Source organism: Lepus europaeus, chromosome 1 (assembly GCF_033115175.1).
Source record: "Lepus europaeus isolate LE1 chromosome 1, mLepTim1.pri, whole genome shotgun sequence".
NCBI lineage: Eukaryota > Metazoa > Chordata > Mammalia > Lagomorpha > Leporidae > Lepus > Lepus europaeus.
In genome coordinates, this window is record NC_084827.1 from 17,539,432 (window position 1) to 17,552,660 (window position 13,229).

Consider the following 13,229-nt stretch of genomic DNA (forward strand, 5'->3'; position numbering starts at 1 on the left):
AGCCAGTGTGGACTGGCTGATCCCTAGGTGCCTGCTAATTCCTTTTTTTTTTTTTTTTAAGATTTATTTTACTTGGGGCCGAAACCGTGGCTCACTTGGTTAGTCCTCCACCTGCGGCACCGGCATCCCATATGGGTGCCGGGTTCTAGTCCCGATTGCTCCTCTTCCAGTCCAGTTCTTTGCTGTGGCCCAGGAGGGCAGTGGAGGATGGCCCAAGTTCTTGGGCCCCTGTGCCCTCATGGGAGACCAGGAGGAAGCACCTGGCTCCTGGCTTCGGATCGGCATAGCTCCGGCCGTGGCGGCCATTTGGGCGTGAACCAACGGAGGGAAGACCTTTCTCTCTGACTCTCCCTCTCACTGTAATTTGACCTGTCAAAGAAATAATAAAATCTTTAAAAAAATATTTTTTTACTTATTTGAAAAGTAGAGTTACAAAGAGGAGAGGAAGGGAGGGCAGGAAAGAGACACACAGAGAGACAGAGAGATCTTCCATCTGCTGGTTCACTTCCCAACTGGCTACAATGGCTGGGATTGGTCAGGTTGAAGCCAAGAGCTAGGAACTCCATCTGGGTCTCCCACATGGGTGCAGGGGCCCAAGTACTCGGGCCATCTTCCGCTGCTTTCCCAGGTACATTAGCAGGGAACTGGATCCGAAGTGGAACAGCCGGAACTCAAATCAGCCCTCTTATGGGATGCCAGCTTTGCAGGCAGTAGCTCAACCCACTGCACTATGAAGCTGGCCCTGCATGATAATTCTTAAATTATGAAGTACTGCACGGTTTATTTTCTGGACCTTCACCCATGCAGAGTTTTTAAAATCTCAGGCACAATGAAGTGCTGGTGCTTCCAGTAGAGCACATATCCCGGGGTTGGCAGACACCTCGTGCTGCGTTGGGGGTGGGCAGGAATCCCAGGAAACGTCTGGACACCACACAGCTAGGGATGAGCTGTCAACTGCTGGGGGGTGCTTTGCAAATTGCCACATCTAAACCAAGCTGACAAAATGGTATTTCAAGAAAGCAACTAACAGATTCCTAATGATTTGGAACCAGACTGCCTCTGGGGAGCATACAGTTGGCTCAGAAAAGGAGTATCCCAGACCTCTGGGTAGAAAGGCTTGAGGTTAAGGGGATTCTTCAACCAGGAGCTCCCCAGGCTCTCTCCCTTTGCCTTAGCCAGCAGAGCACCCTGGACTTTGAAGGAGGGAGTAGGAGTTCCTTCCCCTTGCGCCTCCTGCTGGCTCCAGCCCACAGCACTGAGATGGGTTAAACATTCATCTATTCATCTGGTAAACCCTTGCTGGCCACCTCCCCCTGTGGAAGGTACTGGGAATACACCTGGCCTTTGGAGAGCTCACAACCAAGTAGTTGGGTATGGAATGAATCAACACACAGAGAGCCTTCAGAGAAGGCTGGCGTGGTGGTGGTAGAGACAAGGGACTAATCTGGGAGCTAAAGGCCACGCCCCCTGCTCTCTACCTATATCGACCCACCCATTGTCAATCAGACTACGTAAGCACAGCCCTTTTGGAAGTGGATAAGAGGCTGGAGTACCCGCTTTGCCGCTTCTTGTGCTCTCCCACCTGCATGCCCTCTCTCGCTTACAGTCTCTGGGCTGCTCCCTAGAAAAGGCTGGTATGGAACTCCCCGTTTACTCTTGCTGACCCACTTTCCCTTAATAAAGCCTGCACGTTCCTGTGTCTTTCTCTCCCTTTCCAAATAAGTGCTGAACTTGCCTATTGTCTGTCTTGCATGGGCCGGTGCTTAGGATTCTTATCCAAAGTAAATAGCAAAAACTTGAAATATAAAATTTTGGCTTGAGGTAAACCAGGATTGTCTTCACAAGAGGACCACAGGTTAAATGTAATTCCTAACGAAGACTATCCCTAGAACATAGTAGAATCATCTGGAGGTGACCCCTAGACCCATAGGTGTTGGCCCCTGTGGGTCTTTGAAGGCAACCCTTAATTCCTGTTTGACATGAAAGTCATCATATTAGAATCCCTTCTGGGTCTGGGGAGCTCTGGGCTCCAGAGGGCCACTATAAATGGCAACGTGTGTATATGTTACACAGCATGAAAAGACCGGGCTGTCTCAGGACAGCTTCCTCCTCTGTTCCCCTGGAGAATATTAGCAGGTTAAGTAAGCTTCCGTGTTACCAAAACGGAGGGAACTGGAGCATGACAGTGAGGGGAGCACGGTGACAGCAAGTCCTAGATGGCTGCACCCTGGAAAGGAGCAGCAGATCCAACCTCAAGAAGGGGTCGGAGAGCACAGACGCACGGGGTATGCAGTGCAACTAGGGATAGGGATGGGTTGAGTTGCAGAGCACAGCAAACAAGCAGAAAAGGTGCAAACCCTTCTCCTGGCTCCCCCACACCGCAGGTCAGCTGAAGGGCCACTGAAGTTGCCTCGAGAGAGATACCAGATGCCATCGTAACGTTGGAATCAAGTCACTTCTCAAATGCAAACTCTTAGAGACCTTTTTTTTTTTTTTATCATATTGCTAATTTTCTCAAAGTCAACAGTATTCTCCCACCTTACGCCAACTCCACACTGATTTACAGCCATGCCTGTTGCTAAATATGTAGCACAACACTGACAGCTTCTGCCCTGTGCCTTAGTTTTATCCAACTCACTGTTTGGGTCACTGCTCTCATAGCCCAAAAAGTAAAGGAACGACAATGGGATTCTCTGGTGAGCAGCAGCAGCGGGGAAGCCCCTAAGCAGTGGTCTACACCCTCGGCTTATGTGTTGGACTCACGTGAGAAAAGTTTCAAAAATCCCCACACGACACCCCACGCCATCTTAGGGGCGGGGCCAAGGCATCCACATATATATATATTTTTTTTTGACAGGCAGAGTGGGCAGTGAGAGAGAGAGAGACAGAGAGAAAGGTCTTCCTTTTCCGTTGGTTCACCCTCCAATGGCCACCGCGGTTGGCGCGCTGCGGCCGGCGCACCACGCTGAGCCGATGGCAGGAGCCAGGTGCTTATTCTGGTTTCCCATGGGGTGCAGGGCCCAAGCACTTGAGCCATCCTCCACTGCACTCCCGGGCCACAGCAGAGAGCTGGCCTGGAAGAGGGGCAACCGGGACAGAACCGGCGCCCCAACCGGGACTAGAACCTGGTGTGCCGGCGCCGCAAGGCGGAGGATTAGCCTAGTGAGCCGCGCGCCGGCCCATCCACATATATTTTAAGTTCCTCAAAAGATTTCTGTGTGCAGCTGAGATTGAAAACTTCCCCCCCACAAGTCTTGGGGTAAGTGGGTCACAGAAAACTGTCAGAAAGTGAGTGACAGCTGAGCTCCCCTCTTTCCTTTGGAATTCCTCCTGAGAAGTCAGCATCCAGAAACCCAGTACTCAATGGCAGCCAGCTTGGACAGGCACTCCCTAACGTGTCCTTCTCAACTTTCCCACTTTATCGCTAAGTCTGCAATTAAAATGATTTAGTGTAAAGAGCTGTCCACAGCATTTGCTATGATTTAGACGTTGAATGTGCCCCAAAGGCCCATGTGTTAAATAAAGGTTTGGTCCCCAAAGTCTTATGTTAATGGTGGACACTTGGCCGGCGCCGCGGCTCACTAGGCTAATCCTCCGCCTTGCGGCGCCGGCACACCGGGTTCTAGTCCTGGTCGGGGCACCAATCCTGTCCCGGTTGCCCCTCTTCCAGGCCAGCTCTCTGCTGTGGCCAGGGAGTACAGTGGAGGATGGCCCAAGTGCATGAGCACTGCACCCCATGGGAGACCAGGAGAAGCACCTGGCTCCTGCCATCGGCTCAGCGCGGTGCGCCGGCTGCAGCGCGCCAACCGCGGTGGCCATTGGAGGGTGAACCAACGGCAAAGGAAGACCTTTCTCTCTGTCTCTCTCTCTCACTGTCCACTCTGCCTGTCAAAAAAAAAAAAAAAATTCTAAAAAAAAAAAAATGGTGGACACTTAATGCAGTCATATTTGGAGGCAGGGCCTTTGGGAGGTGATTGGATTGCAATGAGTCATTAGGGTGGGGCCATGATTAGATTCTGGTGGCTTTCTAAGAGACCACGAAGACAAAGACATAAGTACATGCAGGGGCCAGCGCTGTGGCCTGAAGTGCCAGCATCCCATATGGGTTCCGGTTGGAGACCCGGCTGCTCCACTTCCAATCCAGCTCTCTGCTGTGGCCTGGGAAAGCAGTAGAAGATGGCCCAAGTCTTTGGGCCCCTGCACCTGTGTGGGAGACCTGGAAGAAGCTCCTGGCTCCTGGCTTCGGATCGGCACAGCTCCGGCCGTTGCGGCCAATTGGGGAGTGAACCATCAGATGAAAGATTTCTCTCTCTCTTTCTCTCTCTCTCTGCCTCTCCTCTCTCTGTGTAACTCTGACTTTCAAATAAATAAATGAATACATCTTTAAAGTAAATAAATAAATATATGTGCCCCTGTTGCCATCTGATGCTGTGCCCGGCCTCAGGACTCTTCCAGCAAGGAGGCCACCACTGGAGCCCAAACCAATGGAGCCCACCCAGTCTTCCGAGCAGTGAGCCTCCCAGACGGCGAGCCAAAACAAATCTCTTCCCTTTGCAAGTAGCTTCTCTCAGGTATTTCATTATAGCAACAAAAGGCTGACAAAAAAAAAGCTAACTCAGACACAGCATCAATTAACTACCATGCCGGCTGGGGCTGGCACTGGGCATATCTGGTGAAGCCGCCACCTGCAGTGCCAGCATCCCATATGGGTGCTGATTTGAGTCCCGGCTGCTCCACTTCCAATGCAGCTCTCTGCTATGGCCTGGGAAACTGGTAGAAGATGGCCCAAGTCCTTAGGCCCCTGCACCCACATGGGAAGACCCAGAGGAGGCTCCTGACTCCAGATCAGCACAGCTCTGGCCGCTGCGGCCAATTGGGGAGTGAACCAGCAGTTGGAAGATCTCTCTTTCTCTCTCCCTCTCCTTCTCTCTGTGTGTAACTCCTATTTTCAAATAAATAAATAAACCTTTTTTTTTTTTTAAGTACCATCCAGGCTGGCATTGTGGAATAGCAGGTTGAGAAACTGCCTGCAACACCAGTATCCCATATGGGCACCGGTTTGTGTCCCAGCTGCTCCACTTCTAATCCAGCTCCCTGCTAATGCACCTGAGAAAGCAGCTGAAGATGGTCCAAGTGCTTGGGCCTCTGCACCCCCATAGCAGACCCTGAAGAAGCTCTTGGCTCCTAACTTCAACCTGGCCCAGCCCCAGCTATTGTAGCCATTTGGAGAGTGAACCAGTGGATGGAAGACCTCTCTCTGTCTCTCCTCTCTCTGTCACTCTGCCTTTCAAACAAACAAACAAATAAATAAATAAATATTTTAAAAAATTAAATACCGTCTCTAGTAATGATTTCGCATAGCTTGCCGCGTTGCTCCTAGATTACTTTCTCCGTGTGGTTCACTGGCTCTCCGTAGAGAAATGGTTCTCTGTTTTTCAAGAAACCTGAAAACAGCAGCTGACATCAATGTAAAAAGAGAAACAAGCTAAAAACAGGGGTTGAGTGTATACACCCTGAATTGCACATGCAGTTGCAAAACCATCATTATTATTGTAATTACGGAGGGGAGGCGTTCCAATAATGGCTCAAAGTGTCTTCTTGAGGAAATAACTGAATCAAGGCCAGCTGTCACAACCCAGTCTATAATAATGATCCCCGTATGTGCACTTTCCGTAGTCATAGCCGTTCTACAATAACAAATTTGTGCATTTCATCTAATGTCCTTAAACAACCTAAAAAATAACGAACCTATGATCAGACCGGTGTCTCATTCAGTAATCGACCTGTGTTTTCAAATAGTGTCCCTGAGCAACCTTAGAGTCATAAACCATCGAACAAAAATAGTAGCAGCAGTTTAATACCAGACGAGGGGTAGGTGGCTCAACATCCACGTGGGAGCCAGGTAGATCGCTCAACAGACAACTTCAACTCCGGGCGAAACAGCCATGAGGGGAGCCATGTCTTACTCACTTGAAAACTGTAAACAAATGGGAACTGTGAAGGCCTTGTTTTTAGTTTACTTGTGAAATCAACCAAAAGTATTTGCGATTTTCTCTTCCCAAGATACAGCTGCGAAATGACTAATAGGAATGAAGGGAGCCTGCCCCAGGAACTGTACGTGCCACTTCATTGAGAACAAAACCCGTTCCCCTGGGAGCCGAGGTCCTCGCAGATGAATCCCTGAGGTGCTGAAAAAGAGGACCAGCCTGCACCAACAGGTGCATTTGTAAACAGTGACATCAGCCACGCGCCATCACTCATTTTTCCCGCATCTTAATCCCTTTGATTCATGTTTATAACTTCACTTTCATGCTCCTGAAGAAAGAGAAAGAAAATTTCCTATCACACTATTTTTTTTTCCCCTGCTGGGCCCTGCCTGCCCTGCGGGAGCCTTGCTGAAGGCTGGGCCGGAGCCACTTGGGAAGCGTGAATGACCCAGAACTGCTTCAGACACTTGGCCGCTGCTCTGATCCCACCTTCCTAGGCTCTGGACTTCGTAGTCCTTATTGCAACAGCTCTGCAGATTTGCATATTTGCTCTCCAGCTAAAAACAACTTACCCACACCCAATGTTATCCTATTTCAGTAATTAATTAAAGTATATATTTTTAAGTATTTATTTATTTGAGAGGCAGAGTTACAGACAGACAGAGGGAGAGGCAGAGAGAGAGGTCTTCTTCTGCTAGTTCACTCCCCACATGGCTGCAATGGATGGAGCTGGGCCAATCTGAAGCCAAGAGCCAGGAGCTTCTTCCAGGTCTCCTACGCGGGTGCAGGGGCCCAAGGCCTTAGGCCATCTTCTACTGCTTTCCCAGGCCATAGCAGAGAGCTGAATCAGAAGTGGAGCAGCTGGGTCTCGAACCAGCACACTTATGGGATGCCGGCACTTCAGGCCAGGGCATTAACCTGCTGTACCACAGCGTTGGTCCCACATGTAGATCTTTTAATTATGAGATGTGCCACAAATTTATTCAGCTACTATCCAACTGTTGAACATTTAAATCATTTCTACCTATATTGTTATTATCAACAATTTTTCCATGAATTTCTTTATGCACATGTCACTGGGGATTTACGCGGTTCTATCTGTAGGATAAATTCCACTCAGTGAAATTGCTGGGTCAAAGCAAATGTGCATGTCAGTTGAATTAGATGTTCCCAAATTATAATCCTGAAAAGACTCCACTCCACATTTCCATCCACAGTGTAATTCCCACTATGACTTTGCCAAAACTATGTTTTATTGAGCTTTAAGCTTTTTTTCACTCATAGGTAAAAATGGCACCTTGCTGATTGGGGATTTTCAAATAGGCATTAATGAAGTTGAGCATTTTTCCCAAATACCTTCATCATTCTCATTTTTTCATGAATGTTTGTTCATGTTCTTTGTTTTCCTGCGCATTTTTTTCCTTGTAAAACCACATGATCTCTTGTATAATAAAGAAATAAGTATGTTCCTGTTCTGTTGCAAATAATTCCTCCTACTGTGCCATTTGTCTTTGGCCCTCTGTATGACATTTTCTGATTGTCATCAATTATTAAATTAGTACATTTAATTAGAAAGGCCAAGACAGAGAGACGCATAGAGAAAGAGATCTTCCATGGCTGGAAATCAGGGGTCCAGAATTCAGTTCAAGCTTCCTGCAGGTGTAGCAGGGGCCCAACCCCTTGAGCCATCACTGCTGCCCCCTAGTGGTGGGCATTAGCAGAAAGCAGGAATCAGGAGCCGAACTGGGTCTCAAACCCGACTACCCCAGTGTGGGATGCGCTGCTCCAAGTAGTGACTTAAAGATTATGCCAAAGCCTTCCCCCTCATGTTTGTTTTTACCATGTAAAAGGTGTAAATGTTTTCCAAAAACGCATTGATTAGCATTTTTCTTTTGGATTTCTGAGTTTTGCCTTGTTTTAAATGCCAGCTCCCTTGCATTTGGGTCTCTGTGGTTTTTACTTTGATGAGCCAGAGCTTGGTTTGAATTCTACTACGACACGTGGTAAAGGTGGGGAGAGAAAGATAAAAAGCCAGGCTCGGCCAGCGCCGTGGCTCAACAGGCTAATCCTCCGCCTTGTGGCGCCGGCACACTCTGTTCTAGTCCTGGTCAGGGCGCCAGATTCTGTCCCGGTTGCCCCTCTTCCAGGCCAGCTCTCTGCTGTGGCCAGGGAGTGCAGTGGAGGATGGCCCAAATGCTTGGGCCCTGCACCCCATGGGAGACCAGGAGAAGCACCTGGCTCCTGGCTTCGGATCAGCGTGGTGCACCGGCCACAGTGCGCTGGCTGCAGCGGCCATTGGAGGGTGAACCAACGGCAAAGGAAGACCTTTCTCTCTGTCTCTCTCTCTCACTGTGCACTCTGACTGTCAAAAAATAAAAAAAAAAATTAAAAACAAGCCAGGCTCATTCATAGAAGGGAAGGCACAGCATCCCACCCTCCTGTTGTCCCCTGGGCGACCTCCTGGCCTCGTTCAAGGCGTGGAAACTTCTTGTATACACAGTGTGAGAGCAGGCTTACCAGTAAAAGAAATAATCAGACTTTTCTGGCAGCAGGCAGCCTGGATCAGGGGGTTGTTTACCAGAGTTGCCTGGGAAATGCACCCAAGCTGCCCGGCACCTGGACGTTTGGTCCTGTGGGATACCACCCAGGGGAAGGAAGCCAGTGTTCCCCTGGGAAGGTGAGCCTGTGGGTGGCTCCTCAGACTGGGGGAAGCCCTGCCCCTGCCCCTGCCCCAGCGCCCACACCCGAGGGAGCGCAAGGTAGACAGAGCCCTTGGGTTCATTTGAAGCAATCCTGCTCCCTCTGCCATACTACAGGAATAGACTCAGGCAGGAGAGATGCAATTAACTCCCCCCCCCCCCCCACTTTGTTATCTTGAAGTTTTCCAAACCCACAGAGGTCAAAAGAATGATACAAGGAATGCCCCCCCACCCCCCATCTCCCAGTTGTTAACCTTGTTTTCACCTTTGCTTTATCGCTTCTACAAATAGACATTTTGGGGGTGGGTGTTTGGCCTAGCAGTTAAGCCTCTGGCTGGGACATCCATGTCCCGAATGGAGAGCCTAGAGTCCCAGTGCTGCTCCCAAGTCCAGCTTCCTGCTGTTGCACACCCTGGCTGGCAGCAGGTGCTGGCTCAAGTAACTGGGTGCCTGCCACCCCTGGGAGACTTGGAATGAGTTCCTGGCCCCAGAGCCCCACGCTGCTTCAGGCATTTGGGGAGTGAACCAGCAGATGGGCTTTCTCTCCTTCTCTCAAAAAAAAATTATAATATATACAGACTTTTATCCATTGAAGCATTTCAAAATAGTTGAATATTTCATGATATTTCACTTAACATATACATAGTTCAGTAAACCTCTCCGAACAATAAGGGAATTCTCTTTTTTTAGCTATTTATTTTCATCTGTTTGAAAGGCAGAGTGACAGAGAGAGAGGGAGAAAAGAGGGGAGAGAGAGAGAGAGAGAAAGAGAGAGAGAGGGAGAGAGAGAGAGGGAGATCTATCTGCTGGTTCACTCCCCAAATGTCTGCAACACCCAGGGCTGGGCCAGACGAAAGCCAGGAGCCACGAACTCCATCTGGGTCTCCCATATGGGTGGCAGGCACCCAAATACTTGAGCCTTCATCTGCTGACTCCCAGGATATCCTAGCAGGAATCAGAGCAGCCAGGACTCCAACTGGCACCTGGATTATGGGATACAGGAATCCCAAGATGCATTGCAGCCTCTGCCCTGAGGGATACTCTCTTACCTAATTACAACACCATTATCAGGCACGGGAAAACCAATGACGATTCACTAATACCTTTAAGTTCATATTCAGATTTCTTCAGTTGTCTCTACAGCTTTTTTATTTCTTTGATCTTACCCTTAACAAGCTCCATATACTGCATTTGATTCTTCCTCTCTAGTCCAGGCCAGAGGTGGACAGTTACAGTGCCGGGAGACAGTTTCGACTGTCATGATGGAGGGTGCTACTGGCATATAAAGGATAGAGACCAGGGGCTGGCACTGTGGCGCAGTGGGTAAAGCTGCTGCCTGCAGTGCCGGCATCCCACGTGGACGCTGGTTTGAGTCCTGGCTGCTCCATTTCCAATCCAGCTCTCTGCTATGGCCTGCGAAAGCAGTAAAAAATGGCCCAAGTCCTTGGGCCCCTGAACCCACATGGGAGACCCAGAGGAAGCTCCTGGCTCCTGGTTTTAGATTGGTGCAGCTCTGACCATTGTGGCCATTTGGGGAGTGGACCAGCAGATGGAAGACCTCTCTCTCTCTCTCTCTCTCTCTCTCTCTCTCTCTCTCTCTCTGCCTCTCTGTAACTCTGCCTTTCAAATAACATAAATAAATCTTTTTTTTTTTTTAAGTATAGAGACCAGTGTGCCCGCTAAGTATCCTGCAGTTCTTGGGGCCGGCATAGCGGCCCAGTGGGCAAAGCTGCCGCTTGCGACACCAGCATCCCACGTGCCATTCAAGTCCCAGCCACTTCACTTCCAATCTGGTTTCCTGCTAATGTGCCTGGGAAAGCCTCAGAAAATGACCCAGATGGAGTTCCAGGCTCTGAGCTTCAGCCTGGCCCAGTACTGGCTGTTGTGGTCATCTGGGGAGTGAACCAACAGATGGAAGTTCTCTCTCTCTCTCGCTCTCTCACTCTCACTCTTGCTCTGCCTTGCAAATAAATAAACCTTTAAAAAAGAATCCTACCATGAGGACAGCAGCCCCACAACCTGACCCAAGATATCCATTAGTGTCAAGGCTGAGAAACCCCGTTCTAGTCTGTCTAGAACCTCGCCCTGCTGAGTCTGTCACACGCTGATGCTTTTATGGCATCGGGTCTACTTGTTTTGAAGAACACGTTAAGTTTTTATGATCATTTCCTCACGACCAACTTCCATTTACACAGCAAGAACATAACACAGATGACTAACAATTTATTATCACTGCGAACTGCTCCAGAAACGCTGGGGGCTGGCACTGTGGTGTAGTGGGCTAAGCATCCGTCTGTGGCACCGCCATCCTATGTGAGCACCAGTTCGAGTCCCTGCTGCTCCTGTTCTGATCCTAGCAGCTCTCTGCTATGGCCTGGGAAAGCAGTGGAGGATGGCCCAAGTGCTTGGCCCCTGCACCCACGTGGGAGACCTACAAGAAGCTCCTGGCTCCTGGCTTCGGATCGGCCCATCTCTGGCCATTGCTGCCATTTGGGGAGTGAACCAGCAGATGGAAGACCTCTCTCTCTCTGTCTCTCCCTCTCTCTGTCTGTAACTCTACTTCTCAAATAAATAAAATCTTTTTAAAAACAAAAACACAGTAGTATTATACCGAGAGTTGCTGGGTTGGTAGTGTCACTGTTCTGGGCTGGGCTTACCTGATTTTGGCCAGACTCATTCACAAGTCCCAGGTCATTTGGAAAGCCGACTGGCGGCTGGTCAGTCTGGGCTGACCTCTGCCGAGGTATCACGCTGTTACAGCAGGCTGGCCATCACCTGTACTCATGGAAAAAGGGAGGGTCTATAGGAGAGTGGAAGCACCCAAGGAGACCCAGGCTTAGAACTGGCACCAACAGTTCAACTGCATTATGCTGGCAGAAGCAAGTGCAGTGGGAAAGAAGTGAATTCCACCTCCTACTGCAACCAGGCTGTCAGAGTGAGTCTGTACCTCTCACAGCATCGTCCCAGGAGATACGATGACATTGACATTGGTTAAGTGGTAACGGATTTCTCCTGTAGAAACTCTTTCTTTTGCACACAAGAGGCTCTCGAGATGTTCATGGAAAATGCAGCTTATGAATTCAGGATTAACTTACTTTTACTCCTTTACTCGCATCTTCCCATGTACTTTGTGGGAAGTACCCTCGGATGTGGGGCAACCGTGCGCTGTGGGATCCTGTTCCCCGCTGTGTTGGTTTTCTATGGTAACCACGTACTCGTGAACTGGGGGACCCACAACAACAGAACTTCGTTGTCCAGAGGCTGAAAGTATGAAAATAATGCATTGTAAGGGCTGTGCTCCCTCTGAGACCTGTCCAGCTTCCGAGAGGAGAGTGGCAGGCACCCCTGGGCGGCAGCACTGGAGCTCCACTCCCATCTTCACAGAGGGCACCCCTGTGTCCGTGTCCTCTCACAGGGACACCAGTCCCGCTGCACTCGGAGCCTGCCCACTCTGCTAGGACCTCTCTGCTAGGACTAACTGTATCTGCAGTGCCCCTGGTCCCAAGTGAGTGCTCATCCTGGGGTGCTGGGGATTTGCACTCCAGCATATCTTTTATGGAGGGCATAATTCAACCTGCAACGCCCACCCATTAACCTTTCACTTAATGATTTTATCACCCACTGAGGGTCCTTGCTTGAATCAGTCGTTTCCTTGGGGATTGCACAACAGCGTATTTCTTTGGTCTCATCTTTTCTTTAACAGTTATTAGCTGGCACTCTCCCTTAAAGAAGCGGTATTTGTTCCGCTTTCTTCCCCTTCTCTCCTCCTTTCCTTTTCTCCCTCCTCTCTATCTTTAAGTTTTATTTATTTGAAAGTCAGAGTTACAGAGAGAGAGAGAGAGAGAGAGAGAGAGGTCTTCCATCTGCTGGTTCATTCCCCAAATGGCTGCAATGGCCGGAGCTGTGCCAATCTGGAGCTAGGAGCTTCCTCCAGGTCTCCCACACAGGTGCAGGGGCCCAGGGACTTGGGCCATCTTCTACTGCTTTCCCAGGCCACAGCAGAGAGCTGGATCAGAAGTGAAGCAGCCGGGACTAGAACCAGCACCCATATGGGACACCAGCGCTGCAGGTGATGGCTCTACCCGCTACACCACAGCATTGCCCCCCCCCCCCTTTTAAATCACTTTGAATGCTTGGCTTTTGCTTTGTGTACAGCCATCCCTTTTATAATACCATACAAACAACATTTTCATGATCCAATTATCTCAAGTTTGACTATTGAGAGTCCAACAGGCCAACCCTTGTCAAAGAAGGTACAGATAAGTATTTAAACTGTTTTAAATTTAAAATTCTTCTTCTTCTTTTTTTTTTTTTAAAAAAAAGATAAACCATTCCAACTAACTCACCTCTTTCTATAGGACCAATTTCTCTCCCTGCGAGGCTCTGCAACTCTCCCCATGGAAAGAATCTCATCATCACTCCTAAAGGACATGAAGAATGAAAGCTGTCATTTATTGCATGGCCTGTTTTACATACATTATTTTTTTAAAAGACTTTGAAAGGCAGAGTGACAGAAGGCAGGGGGAGGCACAGAGAGAGAGAG

General features: G+C 49.3%; 1 protein-coding gene across 2 annotated transcripts in view; it reads right to left on the reverse strand.

Moving 5' to 3' along the window:
• MKLN1 (muskelin 1) overlaps positions 1-13,229 on the reverse strand; it is a 361,241-nt gene that overhangs the window by 180,627 nt on the left and 167,385 nt on the right. For both annotated transcript variants that reach the window (XM_062199265.1, XM_062199202.1), the window contains 2 exons: positions 13,033-13,107; positions 11,782-11,947 (listed from right to left, as the gene is read on the reverse strand). In XM_062199265.1, coding sequence (XP_062055249.1) covers positions 11,782-11,947; positions 13,033-13,107 — 241 coding nt within the window. The remainder of the gene's footprint in view (positions 1-11,781; positions 11,948-13,032; positions 13,108-13,229) is intronic.